At 41.2% G+C, this 25,701-nt stretch overlaps 1 protein-coding gene and 1 long non-coding RNA gene across 3 annotated transcripts; both read left to right on the top strand.

The window, feature by feature from the left end:
• The first annotated feature begins 555 nt into the window (after positions 1-555).
• On the top strand, positions 556-16,324 carry GATM (glycine amidinotransferase). Of its 2 annotated transcripts, none has more exons than XM_034993544.1 (9): positions 556-734; positions 2,282-2,500; positions 8,814-9,009; positions 9,915-10,105; positions 11,084-11,221; positions 11,392-11,556; positions 12,796-12,859; positions 13,327-13,443; positions 15,285-16,324. In XM_034993544.1, the coding sequence occupies exons 1-9, from the start codon at positions 666-668 to the stop codon at positions 15,395-15,397; spliced, it is 1,272 nt and encodes a 423-aa protein (XP_034849435.1). In that variant the 5' UTR covers positions 556-665; the 3' UTR covers positions 15,398-16,324. The 2 variants fall into 2 exon arrangements, with proteins under 2 accessions (XP_034849435.1, XP_034849436.1); XM_034993545.1 differs by lacking the exon at positions 556-734 and adding an exon at positions 765-1,032.
• A 323-nt stretch (positions 16,325-16,647) lies between these two features.
• Positions 16,648-25,469, top strand: LOC118003317. Its single transcript, XR_004677308.1, has 3 exons — positions 16,648-17,354; positions 19,925-20,053; positions 24,895-25,469. It is a non-coding gene; the product is annotated as an uncharacterized LOC118003317 (long non-coding RNA).
• The last annotated feature ends 232 nt before the right edge of the window (positions 25,470-25,701 follow it).

Below are 25,701 nucleotides of genomic sequence, written 5' to 3'. Positions count from 1 at the left end.
TGGCCAACGACTATTTGAAACGTCTAGTATTCCCCCAAACACCTAACGGGCTTGTGGGTGGAAAGCGCAGCACCCCGGGGGAGAGAGAACCTGGATTCCAGACTTGGGTTTCCCCAGTCTCAAACCCGGTGTTGCCTGAAGAAGCCGCTTAAACTTCAGTTGGTTTCGTTCACTGCAAAATGAGGGGCCTGAGTCCGTGCATACCGACGAATTTCACCCTGCGATTGTGCTCACGCCTTCCCTCTGTCATCCAGCAATGCGCATTTCCCGTGCTATTAAGCTTGCTTCGTCAGAAGTCGCTGCTCCTCCCGCCCCTGAAGCACTGGTGCCTCCTGCGGCGGACGGGGCTGGGCTCGGCAGCCGAAGCCAGTCGGCGGACCGACGAGCTAAAAAAAGGCCAACACCGGAGGCTGGACCCGGCGCCACCGCAGCTCCCTGACGGTTGCTAATTCCGGGCGGCGGGGCGCTCGGCCTGCGCTCCCCCGGCCCCGCCACCTGCTCCCAGCAGCCAATGGGGCGCGCGGGAGGCGGCGGGGCGGGGCGAGCCTACAAAAGGCCGGGGGCCGCGCGCCGCGACACCCCCTGCGGGCGCGCTCTCGGGAGGCTCGGACGGACGCGGCCGAGCACCGGGGACTTTCCGCTCGTGGACAAGCCGGGCGCGGGCGATGCTGCGGGTGCGGTGTCTGCGCGGCGGGAGCCGCGGCGCCGAGGCGGTGCACTACATCGGCTCTCGGGTGCGTGCGCCGCCCGCCTGGGCCGGCGGCCGCGTGCGTCCCCTTCGCCCTCCCTGGCTTTCCCCAGGCAGCATTGCATGACAGTGTCCCTCTGGTTCCCCTTGGAAGCTCGGCTTCAAGAGCCTTTGCTGGCTGCCGGGAGCTCGGCGGTGTCCCGGGGGCAGCGGGAGGTGCATTGGGGCCACGCCCCGTGGGTACAGCGGCGCTCTGCGCGTCTCGGGCCTCGGTGGCCGTCACTGCAGGGGGCGCCGCCCTCCCAGTCGGACCCCGATTCGCTCCGAGAGGCTTCCGGCCCGGGGTGAGGGTGTGGGGGCGACGAGGGACACTTCTTAATACAAGGATGGAATGGTTGGGGGTCGGCGCGGGGGGTGGGCGTAGAGCTGGGGAGCCTTCGGGGAAATGCGTGTGGTTCGGAAGGACAGGAGAGGAGGCCAAGTGGGAATCTGGGACGGAGAGGGAGCAGGCAGGCCTACTCCAAGAGGAACATGGAGTCCTGAGTCGAGAGAGGAGTTGGAGCGAGTTCAGGCCGTACCCAGACTTTCGGCCGTGTTCCCTCTCCCCCCCGCACCCCCCGCCGCCCCGCCGCTTGCCGGGTTTGTAAGCGTGCGCCTGCAGACCCTCCTTAGCTCCTGGGACAGGAATAGCAGGGCAGTTTGGCTCCCTCCTGGCAACTGCTTCCAGAACAGCTGTCACTCTCCCTCTTGCTTTGGTCCCCACCCTGGCTCCCCTCCTGCCTCCTTCGTAAGGCATTTAACAGAGTAGGAGAGAGATTGGGCGCGGGGGTGCGGTGTGGGGTGTGGGTGGTGTTTGAGGTTTGCCCCATGGGTGAGGGACCTCCCTATTGTAGATTTTATAGGTCCTGGATTTTCAAAGGGCTGTTTTGAAGTCCTCTTTCCCGGCTGTTTAAATTTGGGTTAATTCTGTCTTGGCTAGGATACTATGGACCATCTGTGAATTGGAGCCGATGGCACTTGGTCACTCTCAGAACTGAAGTGCCAAAGAGTGGGAAGTGTGTGTTAGCACTGCAAAATTTTTAGTTTGAAGCTGATTATTCTGAAAGATAGGTTCTTCACATATGCTTCTACATTTTAATTTGGACAAAAAAAAAAGTCTAATATTGGTGACTTTTAATACTGAAGGGGGAAAGGAGGCTTCTTCCTCCAGCTGGACTTGGCAGGCAGATATGGAGCAGCTTTCTGTGGTTTTCTAGGAATGGGGGATCCATCATCTACGGAAGGGTTGCTTAAAGCTTGATTAAAACTTAATTGCAGTAAACCATTCTGAGATATAAATGGGGGTGGTCACTAGGGATAAAATCCTCTGAGGGGCTTTAGAAAGTTATGCCAATTAACAAACAGATCATTTATAAAAAACAAGAAGGCAAAACTATAGCCCCACTGCCCACCTATATATAGGTAACTAACATCTTGATTTACATTCTCCTAAAGGATTTTAAATGTCTATGTTATGCTGGGTTTCATTCTACCTCCTCTTCCCCGAAAGTACTGTATAGGACTATGCAGTAATCTTTTCTTTGTTCTTGGAAGCTTGGAAGAACCTTAACAGGATGGGTGCAGCGAACTTTCCAGAGCACCCAGGCAGCTACTGCTTCCTCCCGGAATTCCTGTGCAGCTGATGATAAGGCCACTGATCCTCTGCCCAAGGACTGCCCCGTCTCCTCTTACAACGAATGGGACCCCTTAGAGGAAGTGATAGTGGGCAGAGCAGAAAATGCCTGTGTTCCACCATTTACCGTGGAAGTGAAGGTAAAGTAAGGGAATTCACATGTCTGAAGGGGGTTCACGCCTCACCTTCTGCAGGCTGGCTTCTGCTCCCACTGTCCTCTATAACTGCTTTCACTGTAGCTTACTCCAGACCTCCGAAATCCAGTGGTGATTTTAATTATCTTACCTGAAATTTCTGTGGGGTTTTATTTTTTTTAAAGATTTTATTTATTTATTTGACAGAGTGAGAGAGCGTGCACAAGCAGGGGAAGCTGCAGAGAGGGAGAAGCAGGCTCCCCACTGAGCAGGGAGCCCGAGGTGGGGCTCCATCTCAGGACCCCAGGATCATGACCTGAGCTGAAGGCAGACGCTTAACCCACTGAGCCACCCAGGCGTCCCTGGTGTTTCATACTATTTACACAAATAACTCCTTCCTCCAGATTCTGACAGACCTCATCTGGGGATGTTAGTTCTTTCACTGTTGTTCACGTCTTCCTTCACTGTAATGTTAGGGTTTAGCAGAATTTCACTTTGGCCCTCTTCTCTTAGCTCATCGGGTCCCACCTCCACTCTGGTCCAGATCTTTCTCCAGATCAACATGTTAAACTCCTTGCTGGGTATTGCCGTGGGACCTCAAGCCTGGCACATCTTGAGTTTAGCTGTCAGCCACTCTGCTATACTGGACCCTTCTTCAGTCCTTCCTTTCCAATTTTGGCATTCCTATTTACTAGAGCTGAAACATCAAGGAGTCATCTTTGATTTCTCCTTCAGTCACATCCTCCACATCCATCCTCCAAGATCTAACAAGTCCTTTATCAAAAGCAACCTGCCTCCATCCCTCTGCTGCTGCCTTAGGTCAGGATCATATCCACTGCCTGGACTATCACAGCTTACCCTCATTTGTTCTTCTCTCCAAACCACCTTCTAGCTTCTGTGAGAGTGCTTTTTTAATTTTTTAATTTTATTTTTTAAAAAATATTTTAATTATTTATTTAACAGAGAGAGACAGCAAGAGAGGGAACACAAGCAGGGGGAGTGGGAGAGGGAGATGCAGGTTTCCTGTAGAGCAGGGAGCTGGACACGGACACGGGGCTCAATCCCAGGACCCTGGGACCATGACTGGAGCCAAAGGCGGACAGCTTAACGACTGAGCCACCCAGGTGCCACGAGAGTGCTTTTTTTAAAACCAAAATTGGATCACGTTGCTCATCCTGCTCCTATCATTCCTCTATTTCCCAATCTTCTACATGTCCCCTCCCCCCGCCACCACCTCAGATAAAGTTCTCACAGTATTTCAAGATCATTCACAATCTGGCTCTTGTCTGCCTTTCCAGGACTCCCCATTTCAATCACTAGTTCATCTTAGAGGTGTTCCCCAAACAACCCTCATGTCTGTGCTCCCACTCAGGACTCCTTCCACCTATGTTCCTGTACCTCTCTTGTCTGTAGTTTAAACCTACCCTCTTACTACCACAGAGGTCTGATGGTCCCTTCCCCAAAACCTTCCAGGGTTTCCCTGGCAACAAGTAATATCTCTCTTCTGAAAACTCCTAGTGTTATCTTTCAGACTCCTAAGGCCGGGCCTCAGTGGATTGGTGTTCAGGTTCAGAAGAAGTGTCATCCACATTGCAGACACAGCCTGAGCTTCCATTAATAATGGGTTAGAAATATATCTTTGTTGTACTTAAATTTTTCCAGAATATTTACATTGTTATTTATAACATGGATTAAGGAAATAAGTTCTGTTACATCATTGCCATCATCATCAGAAATGCTGCCTACCTTGTACCCAGGCTCCAGAGGTATCAGCACAAAAGACCTTGCTTTCTGTTCAGAGAGATAAGATCTTCGTCTAGAAACAAAGACTAAAACTAAGTATCTTATGCCAACCACCTGGCCGTTAAACTGAATGCCAGAAGAGTAAAGGAAAAAGCAATGACCAAATGCGGGAGAGTTAGGAAGTCTTCTTGAAGAAAATGACTCTTTAATTAGACCTCGAAGGCAGGGTAATAGAAAAAGTCGAAACTTCTAACTGTTCTGAAACTACCTCTGGTTCTGATATTTGACGTTTGATGAACAAATTAATTTATGTATCGTCCACGTGTTTTATTTTATTTTTTCCTTTTTTTTTTTTTAAAGATTTTATTTATTCATGAGAGACAGAGAGAGAGAGAGACAGAGGCAGAGGGAAAAGCAGGCTCCTCGCGGAGCAGGGAGCCCGATGCGGGACTCGATCCCAGGACCCTGGGATCATGACCTGAGCCGAAGGCAGACGCTTAACTGACTGAGCCACCCAGGCATCCCTCATCCATGTGTTTTAAAAAGACATGATCTTTTTTAAGTCTTTTCTTGAAAAGAAGTCCCATCCCTAACCATTTTAATTGGGTGGAATTCAATTTCAAATTCAAGCAATAGCTTATCCTTTTCCTTGTCTATAAAATTGTTGACTTTTGTACTATGTAATCTTATGAAAACCGACATGATTCTCAGACACGATTTTGAGTTCTCTGTCATTTGTAGAAAGTGTACCGGGCTGAGTCAGGAGACCAGGACTGAATTATGTATTTGATTAAGAAGCTTGATGCTAGTCTTGGCTAAGTAGCTCTTTGACCTTGTGCAAGATTCCACAAATTTCTGGGCCTCAATAAAGTGAAGATATTAAGAGGTTTGCTATCTACCTAACAAGATTAAAGATGAAGGTAAAAGGTTATATGCTAAGTATTTCAAGGGACAGAACCACACTTCGTTACTGTTGTATGGATCTAGATTTACATTACAAAAGTACATTGGGAGTGCAATGATTGTAGATATTACTAGTATTAGCAGTATTGATTTCATTCATTTTTCTGGTTATTTCTGCTTTATGCCACATGCTAAACTAGGTAATGAGGGAGAGAAAAGTAAAGGCATGCATGGCCCCTAGAAGGCAAGGCCTTACTGATAGAGAAAAATGATACAGATGTATTAATCAGCTTGGGAACAATGAAAGATAAAATAATGTATTAAACTGCTTATGGGCAATTAGAGCATAAGTTTGGTTGGAAGATATAAAGGCTAGAGGAATTTTATGGGAGTAAGGACTGTAGTTGTCAGGAAGCAGTTTGTTTTTTTTTTTTAAAGATTTTATTTATTTATTTATTTGAGAGAGAGAGAGAGAGAAACAGCATGAGAGGGGATAGGGTCAGAGGGAGAAGCAGGCTCCCCGCCGAGCCGGGAGCCAGATGCGGGACTCGATCCAGGACTCCGGGATCATGACCTGAGCCGAAGGCAGTCGCTCAACCAACTGAGCCACCCAGGCGCCCTGGGAAGCAGTTTTTAAAAGCTATGTAGCTTTTTATTCTGTAAAACGTAATGAATACTTTCCACCAAATATGTGCTTTTTGTTTTGCTTTTTTCTTTAAAATAAAGCTCTTAAGAAAGGACCTTTTGTAAGATACAAAGTCACCCAAGGTTAATGTACTATATGCTTTAAGCTGGATAAATAAGAAGTTTCGATTGATATTTCATAGCCTTCCAAAGACAGTATTTAAAATTCATTTGGCGGCCCCCCCCCCGAGGGGTTTTAAGCTCTGAAAGACTATAAAGTTTCTAGGAGTGCAGCCACATCTCTGCAAGAGATTATTAAAAACATCATATGCTAAGCATTTAATGTAGTGTTTTTTATCTTGCAGACACTTGGTAAATAATTGCTAACTCATTTAGCAGGGTTACAAAGGAAGTGTAAATAATTCCTAACTATGTCTTGGAAAATGTAATGTGCCTTGATCATTTGTTCAACCTTAGCCAGACAGGATATGAGTTACACAAGAAAATTCACACTTGTTCAAATAGCTTTTTTTCCCCCCAGGAAAGTTTAGTTCATATTTACCAAGGCGAGCTTCATTCTGCATAGTTACACAGAATACTTTGGAATGTGTCTGGCAAGACAGCATGGCTGTGCATCTGCTGGAACCAGTTTTAAAGTTTCAAAGGCTTCTTGTCCTTTAGCGGACTGTAAGCGATGTGCCTGGCATGAGAAGGAGGAAGCGATGAATGGAGGGGTAGTACCACAATGTGTCTGAGAGGAATATAAAGACTCATTATTATCCTCTTCTCCTGGGGGCTGCTGCTGGATTTCCTAGGGGTAGAAAACAGTGGAATGCTTTTGTTTTTAAAAAGAGTAGATTGATCTTAAGAACTACGTAAATTAATACTGATAATTTGATTCTGATGATATTTGTCACAGGCCAGAAATTGAGCCTGTTGTTTTCCTGTAGATCTTCAAAAGTAAAGCAACTAACCAATAATGTGGAAAGGGACCAGCAAACGTATTTCTGCCAGATAATAAACATTTCAGGCTTTGCAGACCCTAAGTCTCTGTCACAACCACTCACCTCTCGACTCTGCCCCTGTAGTGCAAAAGCAACTACAGACAGTATGTAAATGAATGTGTCTGTGTTCCCAAGACTTGTATTTAGTAAAAAAAAAAAAAAAAAATCTGGCCGTGGACTTTAGTTTGCCGACCCGTTTTAGAGCCTCACTGGCATCCTCCATGTTTGTTAAAGACGTGTTTTTCAGATTCTTGTTCCTTCACCAGCAGGCTCAGCTCCAGCCTTTTACTGGTGCGAACCTAGGTACTGAACTAACAAGAGGCAGGTCTGCCTCCATATATTTGAATTTATCAGACTGAGGTGGAAATGGAAGTAGAGACAGAAAACCTGGAAAAGACATCGTCTTTGACATTCCTGGGCTAGACATCTAGACACACTCTCTCTCATTACCCAGTTCCCTTCTTCATAGCCCTTAACCACTATCTGAAATTGTCTGATTTGTGATAGAAACCTTATCTGACATGATCGGGACTGGTAGTCAGTTAATCGATGATATGAGGAAGTATTTTTTTTTAAATACCTGCTTTAAATATTTTTTAAACTTAAAATATATAGATGTATATCACTTTGCCAGTCTTTTGATGAAAGTCCAAGGTTTTTTCCTAGCGTTTGGATCTTCTGATTGGAATTCTGCCTCATCTATCTTGATAAATTACATCCATATATATAGTCTACATTTCCCAATGTATTTCTGTAAATTGAGAACTTAGGCACATGCAAAACAATCTGAATGAAGAATCCTTCTACATTTTTATATTTTTGAAAACCAATATTTTACAGTTGTTCTGCCTGCCCTATTTCAACAGTCATTTTTGGCAAATTGAGCCTTTTTAAAGCATTTAATTGGTTTTCATTCAGTTGTCTTTTAAAATGCATATCACCCATGGAACACTACATCTAAAACTAATGATGTAATGTATGGGGATTAACATAAGAATAAAAAAAATTATTACAAAAAAATGCATATCACCCTTGGACACTTTCTAAATGTTAAGCTTTTTTTCAGCTGCCAAAAGTGTGTGAATTCACTTATTGGATCACTTCCTTCGATGACAAAAGGACTTGAAGTGGTATGAGAACTTGGAAAGACTGGGGAGGAGAGGCATGTCTGCAGGGAAGGCGAGGAAGTACCAGAGGCAGACTTGCCCTGCTGCATAATTTTGCCAAGTGCTAATTCTGTTGAATGAGAAAATCAGTAATGGATTTTTAAGAGCAACAAAGAATGTTTGAGAATATGTCCCTAATTTTAAGGGGGCAGTGTCCTATTTTCCTACAGAGTATCTTGCGGTGCTGTTTTCTAGACAGAATTCTGGGATGCATGGGTAGGTAGCACATGGTTTTATCTAAGTACAGATGTGCTTTTATCCTCTTACGCTCTTTTGTTTGTTCTCTTATTTGATTTTGTTGAGACTATCTAACAGAGTACCTATGTCCTGTTTTGTCTATGAAGCTTTGTCTATGAAGGACCAGTAAAAACTGGTCCAAGAAGACTCCAAGCCCATCTGAGGGCAGACATGCTGTGAATGGCAAGGCAGAAGACCCCAGGCAAAGGGAGCAAAAGGTCTCAAAACATCAAGAAAATTTAGAATTCTTCATTCAACAAATAATTGAGTGTCTTCTCAGAGAGGCAGTATGCTCGGTGCTGGGGATCAACACTAGACAAGACATAGTCTTAGTCTCATTTCTATTAAATTATACAAATCAGGAGCACCTGGGTGGCTCAGTCAGTTAAGCGGTTAAGTATCTGCCTTCAGCTCAGGTCATGATCCCAGGGTCCTGGGATCGAGCCCGACATCGGGCTCCCTGCTCATCGGGAGTCTGCTTCTCCCTCTCCTCCCTGCTCGTGAGCTCTCTCTCTCTTTCTCTCTCTCAAATAAAAAAAAAAAAAAAAGAAGCTATACAAATCATTGTTCACTGCCTAGGACCTTATCATGAGTTGTATTTTTCTCCAATTAAGTATTTCGCTTACTTTCTCCTGCTTCTAGGCCAACACATATGAAAAGTACTGGTCATTTTACCAGAAGCACGGAGGCCATTATTTTCCCAAAGATCATTTGAAAAAGGCTGTTGCTGACATTGAAGAGATGTGCAATATTTTAAAAATGGAAGGAGTAACAGTGAGGAGACCTGACCCCATTGACTGGTCGTTGAAGTATAAAACTCCTGATTTTGAGTCTACGGGTAAGTGATGTTGGATACCTAAACTGCTAGTGTCTTATTTTTTAATATCTTTCTTAATGTGTAAGGAGAAAGTTTAAATAATCTATCAGCGATTCCTTTCTTTTAATAATCCTTCAAATCTTTAAAGATTACTTAGGAACAGATTGGTTCTTTTTGATATGATTAAGATGTCCATATTCTAAACTCCATTGTAAATCAGAATCTTCTTGAAAGAAGCAGTTTTTCTAAACCTTATGATCATTTCCTTTCATAAAACGGTGGATTCTATGTCATTTTCCTCAAGTATAGAAGTTAAGAGGGGAACAGAAACATTCCCATTCTAGTTTTAACTGACATTGCTACAAGATTGTTCTTGTGCCTGAATTCAGTGTTCTAATTTACAGTTCTGGAAATGATCCTTGGCCCAATTTTTATCTTGTGCTACTGATATTCCCTGAGGAACTCTGTTTCTATGTAGCAAGAAAGGAGCTTACAAAACATGAAAACTTGGTGGTTCTAGATCTCTTTGAACAAGGACCTTATTGCTTCATTTCTTTTCTTTCTCTTTCTTTCTCTCTTTCGTTTTTCTTTTTCTTTCTTTCTTTCTTTCTTTCTTTCTTTCTTTCTTTCTTTCTTTCTTCCTTTCCTTTCCTTTCCTTTCCTTCTTTCCTTTCCTTTCCCCTTCCTTCCCTCCCTCCCTCCCTCCTTCCTTCCTTCTCTTTACCATCCCCACACAGAATACTCATGCTAATAATCTAGTATGTATCACTCCATCTTTTTCCATTTGCATATAAATGTACGCATACACATTCCTATAGGTTTTCTGCAATTTTTTTTTAACCGAAACCTGGGATCCTATTATATAAACTCTTCTGTCTTGGAAATTAGCATTACTGAGGTTGTTGTGGAACTTTTTGGTCTGACAGGTTTATATGGTGCGATGCCTCGAGACATCCTGATCGTTGTGGGAAATGAGATTATCGAGGCTCCCATGGCATGGCGTGCCCGCTTCTTCGAGTACCGTGCATACCGGTCAATTATCAAAGACTACTTCCACCGTGGCGCCAAGTGGACAACGGCTCCCAAGCCAACAATGGGTGATAAGCTTTATGACCAGGTAAGACCCTAATTATAGGTGAGCTTATTAGTAATTTTTCTCAATAATCCAGAGAATGACATAGAGATTCTCTGATACCTTGTACTTAGTATGCATTTGAGAAACTGAGAACATCACCTTCATTCAAAAAAATAAAAAATGATTGTTTTATGATGAAAATAAGAGTAAATGATATTTGTGATAATAAGAGTAATAGTAATAGCTAACACTTACCTGGTGCTTACCATGTGCTAGGTCTTGAGCTAAGTGCTTTTATACATCGTCAGTCCTGCTTATTGTTCACAAAACCCTCTGAGGGAGGAGTATCAATGTTCCCTTACTGGGAGGAAAACTTTCCTAAAGGCACATAGCTATTCTGTGGTAGAAACAGAAAAGTCACTCAACTGAACTCCATTCTTTTCTTCTAGAGAAACAATGTGGTCTACAGGCTAAATTCACAGTAAAAGGAAGTATATATTCCTTCTTAGGTCACTTATTATTTAATCATTTATAGAAAGAATCAAAAGATCAAAATTTCTTCTAGGGGTTGAAAGACAGAAATAAGTAATGAATTCATTCCACCACACCAAATCAATTTTGGCAAGGGATGCATGGCATCTCATTTTATGGTATGAGTTAGGCTCAGGACCAAATTCCTTTTCTAAAAGAACAGAATGACTTCATCCTGTTGACTTTCAGTATTGTAGCTAGCTACATAAATCAATGTATGGGTCATGAATATTTTCAGAATTATTACTATCGCTGTACCATTTCCTTCCAAGTATCAAGAAATTGCTGTCATGCCCAGTTTTTGGTTTTTGGTTTTTGTTGTCAGTTTATTTTGATTTAGTTAGCATGGGCCTCCATCTTCCCCATGCATGTTTTAGTCTAAAACGGGGTAGTACTATTTTGGGAAATGATGATGTTGAATTAATTCTCTTAGTAATGAATGACCCATAAGTAATTTCCTTTGTATGCATTCATTCTTGTTCCAATTAGAATTACCCTATCCATTCTGTAGAAGACAGACACAGATTGGCTGCTCAGGGAAAATTTGTGACGACTGAGTTCGAGCCATGCTTTGATGCTGCTGACTTCATTAGAGCTGGGAGAGATATTTTTGCACAGAGAAGCCAGGTCAATAAAAGTTGCCTCTTAAATTCCACACTTTATTATTATATTTTTATTTATTATTTACCTGTACATTGTTGTATTTATTTTATGAAAATATTTTCATCCTGACTATTTTTGGTTCTATGTTTACATAGAACCAAATCTATAGAATTTCGTCCTCCTTTCATTTTCAGGTTACCAACTATCTGGGCATTGAATGGATGCGGAGGCATCTTGCGCCAGACTACAGAGTGCATATCATCTCCTTTAAAGATCCCAATCCAATGCATATTGATGCCACCTTCAATATCATTGGACCTGGTCTTGTGCTTTCCAACCCTGACCGACCGTGTCATCAGGTAAGGGAGCTCTTAAGACTCTGGAGAAGCAATAGAGTCTAGCAACTGAAGTAATTACCGTGTTTATTTTAAGCACTTCCATGGTTCCTAATGGTCCTAGATGACAAATTCAGCAGTGCTCAACATTATGATAATCAAACACTGGATTGCTTATGGTGGATTTACTACAAGGTGTCCAGAACTCACAAATGTACATTGTAGCCATGATAATTAGTATAGTGTCATCAGACTTTGACTTTCCTTGCTTGCTGCTTTCAAAGCCTCCAGTTTGTGTGTCTGTGTGTGTTTTTATCGAACAGAGTATATTATCCCATAGCTTGCAGCCAAGATCCCACAGCAGCTGAGTTGCAGACAGAATGATCCCTGCATGGCTGGGCAATGCCCCTGGGTAGTGGGTGTCTTCCTCCCTCTCCGGTGGGTCAGGACCCCTTTGGTCAGCCCCAGCCTTCAGGGAGGAGCAGAGCCACGGCACTGCAGCTAGTCTGTCCCTATCACCTGCAGCCTCCTACCTCTCCTCCTTCCCTCCTACTTTCAGTTGGGCGGTGAGTGATTCTGTGTTATTTGGTAAGTTGCAGTACACCTTTTAAAAATGACTATTTTACCATGTCACTGTTCATTTCCATCCCGTATATTTATACCCAATGACCAAGATTACTTATCTGATGTTTCATTTTAATATAATTTATTGATAAACTGAGTATGTGAACATAGGGATGGCTGGGTGATAGTAGGTCACTAAGGATAATTATGGTTCTTTGGGAATACACCCTTAGCATCTATCCTTATGCTATGGTAGAGATGCAAAGTGATGGACTATGAAATGGATGGACTATGGGTTTAACACAGTCACATTTTTGTTTCCTTAGTAGCTAAATAGGAAATATTTTCCTTTTCTTTAATGCGAATTTGTCAAGGAAAGTATCTTCTGTATTTTAAGATCTCTGAAACCTAAATAAAACATGAGAATATTTTTAAAAGCTTTAACATTTCTGTTACTTTTTTAAATTTTAACCTGGTAATATGGGGATTTTATGTACATTTCTAATTTGGATTCAGACAAAATCATTTCAAATGTTTGGAAATTTAATTTTTTTATTTTGGCAGTTGAGAAGTCAGTGTCTCAAAAAGAATTATTAATCATAAGAGCTATCAGAGACTAAATATGATAATAACAGCATATATAGACTTAAACCTCCTTGGAGTTTGTTTTTTGGTTTTTTGTTCGTTTTTGTCTTACAGATTGATCTTTTCAAGAAAGCGGGATGGACCATAGTTACTCCTCCAGTACCAGTCATCCCAGATGGTGTGTTTACTATTGTATGCTCAGAGCCTCAAATGAGTGCCTCAATGACTGAGGATCTTGCATCCATAGACAGCAGCCCCAATTTTAGCACTTTACAGAAAACGTTTCCCCTGAAGGAGTAAACTAGCACTTGGGCCTATAGGTATAAGAACAAGGCTGGGAATTATTTTTGCAACCTCTACTTCCATAGACAATGAAAAAGAGAAGATGGGAAAAATCAGTATAAAGCAACATCACAAAGCAAGGAATGACTTTTTAAAGAAAACAAGGTGAAATCCAAATGTGTAATGGGTATAGATTGAGTCCTAATATTTATAGATAAATTGTCTTAAGATTAAAATAAAATTCCACAGGGAAAGTGAACTACTGAAAGAATGGAAGTGTCACTTTACTATTCTTCACTTTGGAACTCTTGCTTTAAACAAAAATGATAGTGGACATGATTTAACCGTTGTTACCATTTTTAGATCACCCACTCTGGATGTCATCCAAATGGCTTTCCATGAATGTCTTAATGTTAGATGAAAAGCGTGTCATGGTGGATGCCAATGAAGTCCCAATTCAAAAGATGTTTGAAAAACTGGGTATGTACAAAAACGAAACGTGGTGTCATGCATGAAAGTATTAAACCAGAAGAACTAAAGAGATTACCTGCTAGGTCTGACGTATGATTTATCTAATTCAATTTCTGTTCCTTTTAGAGGTACCACATTATTTTGTAGATGCACAGTATTTTTACTGTTAACAATCATAATCCCAAAGGGTTGGAGATGCATTCCAGGTTCCTCAGACCCTCCCTTAGCAATAAGTATATCAATCTTCTGTGACTTATCTAACCTCTTGGTGCCCACGTATGAAGAACTACCCCCTTTGTAGATGAGCATAGAGATTATTCAGTCCTTCCACAAGTAAGAAATTGAATTGTTGAGGGTTCTTTAAAAGTCATTTAATTGTCATTACATATTTTAAGGGACATCTAAGGGTACAGACAAATACAGAAGTGACTTAATGTGTGTGGTAAGCACAATGAACCAAGTAATGAAATGCAGTAGACAGTGTCAGTAAATCATTCAGTTTTGAACCAAGAACTGGTTTTTACTCAGGTGGGAATTTGCTTATCCTGATATTCAAAATTTAACATAGTTATTCTGACAGTATTGAGGAAAGTGTTGAAAGAAAGGATTTTCATATGGCTAGGACATAGAGTACAGAAGTAGGTATGTTTATCACTCTTCACGTACTTGACATATCCTAAGTGTCGGATAAAGCCAGGAAGTATATACTTGTTGAAAGTGAGTCAAGCTTTGATTCATGTCTTATATTTCAGGTATACCACCCAGAAGAAATGATTTGCCCCTTTGACCCATCCCTCTTCAATGTGGCGTCCGTTGAAAGGGATTGGCCTGTCAGTCTTAGACTGAGCCCAGTCTAATGATTTGACCTCTAACGCTCTGCCACTGTTTTCCTGACTTCCTTAAAACAGCCCAACAGCATTCATTCAGTTTCTTTGTCCACTAAGATTATATTGTTTCTCAACTTAAAATATTATTAAGAACCAGATATGTGACTCATAATATTATTTTATAATTGTAGACACAGGGAACTTGTTAAAGCAAACTTTATCAAGCAACTGGAACCTTTCCAATTCAGGATTAAAATGGCTCTAGGCATCTGAATAAGATAGATCCATCTGTCTACCGGGAAACATACTTGTGTTTGAAAGTCCACTCTTTATCGCAAGCCCACTCTTTACCCCTTCCACACTGTATTCTTACTTCCCCAAGCCCTGCTCAGTCTCACTTTCCTGGGAAAGTCCTTTCTGATGGCCCCTGCTGCCTCCCCTCCCTGACTACCCCACCGGAAGCTTTAGTGACTCTATAGCTGTATTTCCCCTCAAAATAATGCGTTCCCTGAGGGAGGAGGATAGATTTTCTTTTTAAAATCCTGTTATGCTGAACACAATGGATTCCTTTCTAAATACAGTTGGTTGACTGGGCCATGCACATCATCACAAGCACATCAGTACAGAATGATGCCAGATTAAACTACTCGCCTGAATAGATTTAGTACCTGAATGAGCATACAATCCAGCATATTAAAATATAAGCTCGGTTCCATTGTTTTCTTAAGGTGGTAAAGTTAATCCCGTCAGACACATCCACTCATCCAACCCGTTGACTTGTGCATTGTCAGCAAAACAAAATAGACTTCACAGTCTCTGACTTTCTGGTGAAGACTTTATATTAGCAGTGGAATAGGTTAGATGAAATATAATTGGTGACAGTACAGTTGAAAGACTGTTTGGGGTTCAGGTAGACTTGAGGATTACAGACACAGGATTCCTACCCATCTTTGGGCTTACTTCCTATGGGAGAATCTCCTTGGGAGTCCAACCAACTGACTACATGTCTCTCTTTTGATGCAGGTATCAGTACCATCAAGGTTAATATCCGTAATGCCAATTCCCTGGGAGGAGGCTTCCACTGCTGGACCTGTGATGTCCGGCGCCGAGGCACCCTGCAGTCCTACTTTGACTGACCGGGCCTGATGGCGCTGATGGCTTGGCCTCCAAGAAATCTAGGAAGCTTAGGGATAAGGCTCACTCTCCCAGTTGAAAAAGTGCATGAACTGTAGTGCTTTAAACAATCATATCCTTAACAGGGGTCTTAAGCCTGGTTTATTTTTATTACTTTTCTTTGATGTAAGGAAATAACTTGTGCTAGGTCTTACTGTCTCCTCCTAAATTCATTTACTATTTGGCTTCAAGTGTAAACATTTGGTGAATGTGTACCATCAAAAGTTAGTTGTTTGAGTAACTCGGCCACTAATATTTAACCGTCTACCTCTGTTTTTAATTTTCTTTCCAAAAGGCAGCTTGAAATGTTGGTCCTAATATTCATTATTTTTTCCTTTTTTCTAAGACTTGTGAATGTTTGTGTCACTTCTTTTTTCTAAATGAGAGAAAGATTTAAAATGTACACAGATCTTAAGCAGAACCAGATAATTGTCTCTTTTTCTAATGAGGAATTTTGGTAATTTTTAATTTTTGGTCTTTAAAAAATAATCTAGACTATGCAAACATTTTAAGTGAATTTTCCATGAATGTTTTTAATATTCTTATTTCAACATTGGTGACACTTGCTACTAAAAACCTTTTCATACAACTTACCTCATTTCAAGTGATTTAGTTTTCTTTTTTCTCTATCCAAATTTTACAGAAGTATTTAGTGCAATAGGTTATAACCATCAGTTCCGATCCTAAATTTTGATGTCCAGTATCTAATGGATATATTGCATCTTTGATAATCTAAGCTTGGTTTACAGATGTGCAAATTATTTCAAGCAAGACCTTAAGAGCATTAAAAAAAACTAATGGAGGTAAAACCTACATGCAATGTGAAATAATTTTAATGTTGGATTGTACATGTATTTTTATTCTAATAAACTTTTATGTTACAGAATGGATTTCATGAGAGTTTGGTCCAATTATTTTAAGCATAAGTAAATTATAAGAATGAAGCTCTAGGGACAGAATTCTAATGCTCTGAAATAATATATTCATCCCCAGTAAATGATTTAAACATACTACTTGTATTCAGAAATGTTTAGCAGAGTCAGATTTTATTAGTTTTTTTTAAGATTTATTTTATTTGAGAAAGAGAGAGAGCACATGGGGGAGGAGCAGAGGGAGAGCAAGAGAATCCTCAAGCAGACTCCATGCTGAGCACAGAGCCTGACTCAGGGATAAATCCCACGACCCTGAGATCATGAGCTGAGCTGAAACCAAGGGGTGGACACCTAACCGACTGAGCCACCCAGGCGCCACCAAATTTTATTAATTCATTCATTCAAAAATATCTGAATGTCTTCTGAATATAAGGGACTAATCCTAGGCCCCAGAAAAGAAAGAGAGTCTCTGTTCTCAAGATGCTAAATGTTTGGACTCATGAGAAATCTGGGAGAGGGGGTCGTAGGGTGGGGAAGACGTGCTCTGAAATGAGCCATAGGTTCACCCTATGCCCGTGCCCATGACAACACCTTTAGCTCCATTATATTCTGGTGTCCTTTTTTGCCCACCACAGGAACACCTATCAGTTCTACACCGAGGCTAAATCCTGCTCAAGAAGTCCACAGAGTCATGTGGACTGGTGCACACATAGGGTGTATATTCCCAGGTCTAAATACTGCTCAGCAGTTCTATTACAAACCCCTCCACATTATCCCCAGTGCCTATTCCAAACCTTCACTATTCTCTTATCTGATCTGATTGTTTCATTTTTCACAGAGAAAATAAAGGCAGTCCAGTGTCAGCTCCCTCAGCTTTTCTGCTCCAATCCCCCGCAGATTGGTCTGCATTTGCATTCTCTGGTTGAAGTCCTTTCTCTCCTCGCCTTTATAGCTAAGCTTCATCTTGAAGTAGGCTTCATCTCATCACTTGTCTTTACTTCTCGACCCTCTACAAAGAGACACTTCTCTCACTGCTACAGAAAATGAGGTAAACCTTCTGAGCAGGTCTAACCCATACACCTATCCTTTCCTTCAGGAACTTGCTGTATCAATTATCATCATCCTTGTGATTCCTCTGTGTGTGTGTGCATGTTATTTTTTCCCCTTAGCAAATAGTCACACTTAAAATAATTTCAAAATAAAAACTATTCTTCTGGCAACTTCAGTTTCCTTTAGAGCTAAGCTTCTAGAAAGAATACATCTACTATCTCCACTTTTTCACCTTTCATTTACTCCTCAAACTCTTGCTATCTGATTCCTACCTTATCACTACAATGTACTAATATCCCTGATCTGACCTCTCCAGTGCTATTTCTAGTGGATATTAGTCAGGCCTTACTGACCATTCCTCTTAATGTCTCTCCTCATATGGATTTTTGTGATACTACTTTCTCCCTAAAAATAAATAAAATCTTTAAAAAAATAAATAAAGCTCATAAATCTGATCACTACAGTGTGTTAACTTGTTTCTACATAGGAATACCACCCAATAGTGCAGGAGAATGTAAAAATACACTACCACAGATTTTTTTGGCCAACTTTTTGAATACATAGGATCCTTTTTTTGAGAAATTGGAATAATATAAAGAAATACACTATTTTTAACTGCACTAATGGTAACAGTTAAATGAGGTTTGATTGCTAAAGACTCATCAGACTCAAAATTACAATGCATAAAATCTATAATTTATTGCAGGAAAAGGATACAATATAGCAACAGCATTAAAGTAAGGATATGCATCACAGCCAAAGGCTACCTCAGAGCAAAGGGTTCAGGGCAGCCAAGTCCAAGCTCCACTTGTAATCCCTCTGTAAGGGGCCATCTACACATACTTTTTCTCAGATCAGGAACCACCAGTGTGGACATGGACCATCTCAGAACCAAGAAGCTCAAGATGGAGTCATGACCGGAGTTTCTCATCCCCTGTTGGTCATGTGGGCACATACTTGTTATGTAACTACCTCCAATGACAGAACCCTCTGGGTGTCTCAGACCAGGTGTAAACCATCAATATCACTGTTACCAACAAACAATGCCAACAGCTTGCCCTGAAACTCTTCCCATCCATGGTTACAAAGCAGCACTAATCATCTGTAGACTTTATGCCTTGACCAGATGTCAGGGTTATGTGGGTACATTTCTTATTCTAGTAAAGCGGTTCAGGCCAATTTTAGTCCTGCAGGAATTAACCCTCACAGTACAGTCTATCCTCCTGATCCATGCTCAGGCTTTTTTTTTTTTTTTTTTTTTAAGATTTATTTATTTGAGAGAGAAAGATAGAGTGTGTGCATGTGAGTGGGGAAGGGGCAGGGGGAGAGAGAGAATCTCAAGCAGACTCCCTGCTGAGCGCAGAAAGGACACGGGGCTTGATCCCACGGCCCTGAGATCATGACCTGAGCCAAAACCAAGAGTCTGATGCTCAACCAACTATGCCACCCAGGTGCCCCAATAAGGCAACTCTTATTATGAGTTTTAGCTTCAGCAGGGGCCACATAACAGTAAGCAAATTCTTCTCAGAAAGCTCCATAGTCAGTCCTACAGGAAAAGAGGCTACTTGCTTATGAACATAAGTTTCTCCCATGGAAACTCATAGTAGCATGCTCCATTTCCATATTAGGATGGGCATTGTCCTCCATGTTGGAGTGCTTTTCTGACGTTACCCATGACATGCTGGGTATTTCGGGTCTTAACATAATCTTATATCCTTCAGCTTTTGGAACTATTTCATAAACGGTCAGTAACAAGTCTATAACTGTCTTCTAGAAGGAGTATACTGGAGAATAGCAATTGGTGCTTTTCTAGTTCAAAAACCCAGAGGTCACCACTGATCAGTGGCCATGGACTTTTGTCAGAGACTCCAGTTGACATGAGTGCAGGCAGAACACTTCTAATTTAATCTCATCTTTAGGATCAGATAGTCCTAATGGAATAATTTTAGTTACAGCTTTCTGCAATTCTAAGAAGCCTTGTTGCTGTTCAGAGCCTAAATCAAATGCCTTTTCCCAGGTAATTTTAGATTTAAGCTAATAGTATCTATTCCTAAGTGAAGGATATGATTTTTCCAAAAGCCAAGTAGGCCCACCAGGTGTTGAGCTTCTAGTTTAGTCTGGGAGGTGGGAAGCAATGACAATTTATTCCTAGTTGTCTGTGGTAGGCCACAGGTTGCTCCAGCTTGTGCAATCCCCCCAAATTTTACTGTCTGTGTGGGGCCCTGGATTTTTTTGAAGTTAAACTGATCATCCCCCAGTCATATGATTTATGACCTTAGTAAGGTTGCTTTTAGCTTAATCCTCAGTTTCTGAATTAATCATAATATCTCCAAAATAGTGTACTGAAATATTGTCCAGTTGTATTAGATCTTGGTCCCACCTGACCAGACTGACAGTACATGGGAGAGTTCAACATCCCTGAGGGGATCCCATACATGTGTGTTATAGACCATAACATGTGAATACAGGTTGTTTTGCCTCTCCTTGGAGGCTGATAATAAGAACAACATATTTTCTGTGGGGTTCTGTGGGGTGAATTGGCTCACTTTTCATTGTCTATCTCTGTAGACACTCGGCCTCTGCTTCCTGCACCCTGCTATTGGATCAGATATCACTCCTCCATCAGCTATCTTGTCTCTCAAAAATGTGTGGACAGCTCTCATTTACTATTTTCTCTTTTCCCTTCTCTTCGTCCTGGTGAGTTTTGATCTTGTTTTTCTGCAACTATCATTTTAGGGCAATTTCAGGGGGAAAGTGAAGATAAATGTTTATGTTTAATCCACTCCAGTCCCGGATTGTGTGGAGGTCTTTAGACCATTAATCCTAAATTGCATGATAAAGGAGGAAATTGAGGGAGTACCCCTAAAATCTTTATGCGATTTTATAGGAAGTTGGGGGGGGACCCACAGCTTTGTCTCTTCAGATTTCTAGGATGTAAAAATCCCAAGGCTGGGAGTACAGTGACGTAAGTGAAGTACTCACCTTGGACACAAAATTCAGGGGGCCCAAAAACTTGCTAATCCATATAAATAATACTTCAATGCAATATTATTAAAATTGATTAATAAAATAGTGAAAAATCCATGATGAGCAAAACATCAAATTTTAAAATAAAGATAGGATCAGTATTACTGATGTTCCTTTTGCCTCAACTCCCACGTGGCTCAGCATGACACTGGTTATACACTAGGAATTAAGGTGAAGTAGAAGTAAACCAGCCCTTGCACTGTCTTCAGCCCGGCTTCCAATCATCTGTAGCCCAGAAAATCTCCCATCATCTGTAGCCCAGAAAATCTTCCCATCATCTGTAGCCCAGAAAGCTCTTCAAATTTTCTGTAGCTCAGAAAATCTCAAACCTCCTAATGCATTAAGATGGTACTTGATTGCTAGTACTCTGAGATGCATGAAAAAAAGCAATCAGAATTCTTTTTTGAAGAAATATAACATCCATCTAGGCTTCAAATTATTTCTAAAAATAAAATTTCACAAAGTCCCACATACGTCCGAAAATAGATGCCGGAGGAGAAAAGACCCCTTCAGCAAATAACATTCAATAGAAACATATCCACAGGGACTCCTGATATCAGATTATCAGACATAGACTATAAAGTATCCTCCCACACAGAAACCCCGTAGCCATTAGCAGTCACTCCCCACTTCCCTTCCAAGCCCCAGGCCATTACTAATCCACTTTCTGTCTCTAGAGATTTGTCTACTCTGGATATTTCACATAAATGGAAGCATACACTATGTGATCTTTGTAATGGGCTTCTTTCACTTAGCAAAATGTTTTCAAGATCATACACTTTGTAGCGCATATCAGTACTTCATTCTTTTTATAGCTAAGTACAAAACATGGGTACAAAACATGCTTCATTTCATTGGACCCTTCCAACAAACTTCAGATAGGGATTATTTTCCTTATTAAAAAAGAAAATAAAGTGTTCATGCTCAAATCTCTATTTTAACCAAAAAACTCTCTTAATCACGTCATTCCCCAGCTATATCTCATTTCTTTCCCCCTTTTTCATGAAAGAACTACTTGAGAAGAGCAATTAGCTAGATGATGAATCCAGTATTAGTGTAGGCGGACCCTCAGCTCATTCCAATGTTCTGACATGGACAGAATCCATGACAATCAGCTTCTTCATCGAGCCAATGAGATAAGTAGAATTCTTTTTTTCCCCCATAATGATTACTTAAAATGTTTAAATATATTCTAAAATATAGTATTACTATACTATGAAATGAAAAAGTCATATGATTTTTTAATATTTGAAAGGGAGACTCCAAAAGAATGTTAGGATTTTATTGGCCACTTTGGCTATACCCCCATACTCTCCAGGTATGCATTTGCTGTCTTCTGCCAGTAAGGGGAATTGGTGGAAAATAATGAAAAGTTGTGATTGAACTGATTTTCTCTTTGTAAGGAAAGCTTAGGAGGGGATCAATTCTTTAAAATTTCTTTAAAGCATATCTCTGGGGGAGAAATTTTTCTCAGTTATTTAAAAATTAGACTCATAGACTATTTTTACATAAACAGCAATTTTATTATTTTCTAAGGTAATAGTGTACTAATTCAAAGTAGGCCAAGAAAACATTGATTAAAGGAGCACTTCGGTGAAATAAGAGAAAAAATGAACTGATTTGATATAAGAAAGCATGGGCTTACCACAAGGTGCTACTTAAATTGAAATTTATTATTTGCATATTCATTGAAGATAATGTCTGAAACCTTTAAAAAACTGATGCAAAATTTCCCATATAATTTTTTAAACAGCCTTAATTTTCTATGAAAACAGTATCTCTGAGGTAAAAGGGAAAATTTTGATTTTGTCCCTTCAGATGATCACAAATGATATGAAATCTGTTTTTGTGAGGTCTTATTCTAACCTACACTGTTTGGGTGGTATTTGTGTGGATGCCCAGAAATATGTATCCTTGGGCCAAAGCTGAGCTATTGGTCATCATTTTCGTCCATACACCCTGTCCTTGGGCTCCAGGATACAGAGACAGAGGCTTTCAAATAGCTTTCTACTCTGTCCCTGCAGAAACTATTTCTATAACCAGAGTTGCTGGCATTCATTGTGCATAGAATGAGAACAAACTTTGGCACAAGGTTCTGTGAGATATTCTGAGAACTGCTCCAGCAATTTCTCCCCTCTCTCTGATACACTGATATTTTTTTTTCCTTCTCTATGAGACATTTCCATTAATATACAAATATGGTATTATGGCTTCCACTTAAACAACAACAACAACAGCACTCGACCTCACTTTTGCCTCTAGCTTCCTGCTCTATTTCTGTTCCCTCTGCAGAAAAATTCCTCACAATAATCATCTATCCCCATGCCTACAACTTCTCTCCCATTCTCTCCTGAACCCACTCACTTGGGCCTCTATCCCCACCTGTCCACATAAATTGCCCTTGTTATGGTTACTAACGTCTCCCAGTATGTAAAATCCAAGGCACATCTCCATTATCCTCACTTGTCCATCAGCAGTGTTCTCAACAGTAGATCACTTTCTTTTTCTTCCTTGAAACACTTCCTTCTCTGGCTTTCAAGATACCCTAGTCTCCTGGCTCGCCCCTGCCCTCCGTGGCCGTTACTCCTCAATGTCCTCAGCTTGTTCCTCCTGTCTGTCTGACTCTAAAGGCAGGCGTGCTCCTGGGCTCAGTCTTGGCTCTTTGTCTTACACTCTATCCACGTTTTCTCCCTTGGGAGTCTCATGTGTGTAGATGGCTTTCATAGTTCTATTTCCAGCCCTGACTTGTCTACACTCGTAGATCCAACTGCCTCCTCAGTGTCTCTACTTGGATGTCTAATAGGCATCTCGATTTTCACACATACCAAACTGAACTCCTGATCTTTTTCCCAAAACTTGCTTTTCCCTGAGTGTCTGCCTCTGTTTAGTTCGTTAAGGTAACTCCATCCTTCCAGTGGCTCAAATTAAAAACTTTGGACTCATCCCTGACTCCTCTCTTTCTCTGGAATAAAATGCTGAAAGAAAAAGTCGAAGTCTGTTAATATAATGCTTAAAGACAAAGGGACAGAATTCTCACCACTGTCTAAAAGTTGCAAAAGAGCTACTGCCACTTCTTCCTCTCCGGAAATGCCAAGCTTCCAATTCCCAGCTTTAATCACCCTTTGGACAGACAAGGAAACTTTTTTTCCTTAAGATTTATTTACTGGGGTGCCTGGGTGGCTTAGTCGTTAAGCATCTGCCTTTGGCTCAGGTCATGATCCCAGGGTCCTGGGATCCAGCCCCGCATCAGGCTCCCTGCTCTGCGGGAAGCCTGCTTCTCCCTCTCTTGCTGTCAATCTCTCTCTCTGTCAAAAAATAAATAAAATCTTAAAAAAATATTTATTTACTTATTTTAGAGGGGTGTGATGGGGACAGAGGGAGAGAGAGTCTTTTTTTTTTTTTTTTTTTTTTTGAAGACTTTACTTATTTGAGAGGGAGAGAGAGAGCGAGCACAAGAGCTGGGGGAGGGAGAAGCAGACTCACTGCTGAGCAGGGAGCCCGACATGGAGCTCGATCCCAGGACCCAGAATCATGACCTGAGCCTAAGGCAGATGCTTAACCAACTGAGCTACGCAGGTGCCCCAGGAGAATCTTAAACAGGCTCCATGCCCAACCTGGGACTTGATCTCAAGACCCTGAGATCAGACCTAAGCCGAAACCAAGAGTGGGACACTTAACCGACTGTGCCACCCAGTTGCCCCCAGACAAGGAAACTTCTATTCAGATTTGCAAATTCTACTAATTGGATAACAAATACTCAAACTAGTTCCAGGAGGAAGAGGAAAGGAAAAACACAGGGCTGGACATCATATTCCCTTTTATACACTCTACTTATATACATCGAAATATTTTCACACGTTTCTTTTATTCTCTACTCTCAAATGGTCAACTTTCCTACCAAGTGCTAAGGGGAACTCTGAGACACCAACCTCTGGAAAAGTTCTGTGCAGAGCACATAGTTGTCATAGGTGCTGTGGGTTACTAGTATTGTCTGTCCCTCCTCTGAGGACAAAAGGATTCCTAAGAAATTATGGTAATGGGGAAAACTTCTGCCGTAGGCTGAATGTAGAATCTAAGTCCCTCTGGGAGCTAAGCTAGCTAGCTAGTTATTTATTTATTTATTTATTTATTTATTTATTTATTTATTTATTTAGAGGCGAAGAGAATGCAGGAGGGGGTGAGGGGCAGAGGGAGAGGGAGAGAGAGAATCCCAAACAGGCTCCACACTCAGCACAGAGCCCAAAGTGAGGCTCAGTTCCTCAACCCCGAGATCTAGACCTGAGTGGAAACCAAAAGCCACCCAGGCATCTCCCTCTGGGAGCTTTTTAAATGGTAAGTGTATCTTCTGCTTTTTAAAAATCAGCCCCTCCACAATTTCTTTGAAGATATAAGGTATGTTTTCTACTCTTCTGGGGGAGGGACCACACCCAAAAGCCTGAGTAAGGTGTTTTGTATTTGATGGGTACTCAAAAAAATGTTGCTGATTTTTCTGAACTTTTTCTCCCCCTTAGGAACTGGATGAGTTCCTTTTTATTCTTTAAACACTAATCACATGTATATGTGTTTCTATCACCAAGACCCAAAGAAGCACCTACTTGCCACACAAGCCCTAGGGAAGAACGCGTTCATGACAGTCTTGGAAAGTTGCTCTTCCAGTGGGACGCCACTGAGGCTTCAGGCAACGAGAGACATTAGAAGGGAATTTAAGGTAGCCATGTATTCTACACACTACCAGCTTATCATGAGAAATTCTAAGAAGATTGTTAATTTATCACTATTAATAGCACTACTTTCTCCCTTACAAATCAGCATTTGTACTCTGCTGTCATTCTTACTAACAATCTTGTACTCTTTGGTTTCTTAAATTCATGCAAATACACTTCTTCCCCTCCCATAATCCACCATCTATAACTAAGTATATTTTGACATAAAGGAAATGGACAGTATCTAATAGACATCCTAAAGACTTAGAATATTTTTAAAAGCTCCATCTGAAAAAAACTGTGATAGAGAAGTATGAAGAAATCACTTTGTATTTATATTTTAACTTTACTTTCTATTAAATGTAATTTTGAAATGTTATTTTCTGGAAAAGACGAATGATAAAGTTCTTTTTTATTTTTTTAGTTATTTTTTTTAAAGATTTTATTTATTTATTTGAGAGAGAGAGAGAGACCACAAGATGGGGGAAGGTCAGAGGGAGAAGCAGACTCCCGGCTAAGCAGGGAGCCCAATGTGGGACTTGATCCCAGGACTCCGGGATCATGACCTGAGCCGAAGGCAGTTGCTTAACCAACTGAGCCACCCAGGCGCCCAAT

Source organism: Mirounga leonina, unplaced genomic scaffold (assembly GCF_011800145.1).
Source record: "Mirounga leonina isolate KUSES-001 unplaced genomic scaffold, KU_Mleo_1.0 Mir_91, whole genome shotgun sequence".
NCBI lineage: Eukaryota > Metazoa > Chordata > Mammalia > Carnivora > Phocidae > Mirounga > Mirounga leonina.
Note: the sequence above shows the minus strand (reverse complement) of the source record. Positions and strands in the feature narration are given on the sequence as shown.

What these genes read in the sequence shown, in the direction of transcription:
- GATM (XM_034993544.1), top strand. Translation starts at nt 666, where the DNA reads ATGCTGCGGGTGCGGTGTCTGCGCGGCGGGAGCCGCGGCGCCGAGGCG. An exon ending in CATTTACCGTGGAAGTGAAG is followed by an intron (nt 2,501 to 8,813) that starts GTAAAGTAAGGG and finishes TCCTGCTTCTAG; the next exon opens with GCCAACACATATGAAAAGTA. An exon ending in TCCTGATTTTGAGTCTACGG is followed by an intron (nt 9,010 to 9,914) that starts GTAAGTGATGTT and finishes TTGGTCTGACAG; the next exon opens with GTTTATATGGTGCGATGCCT.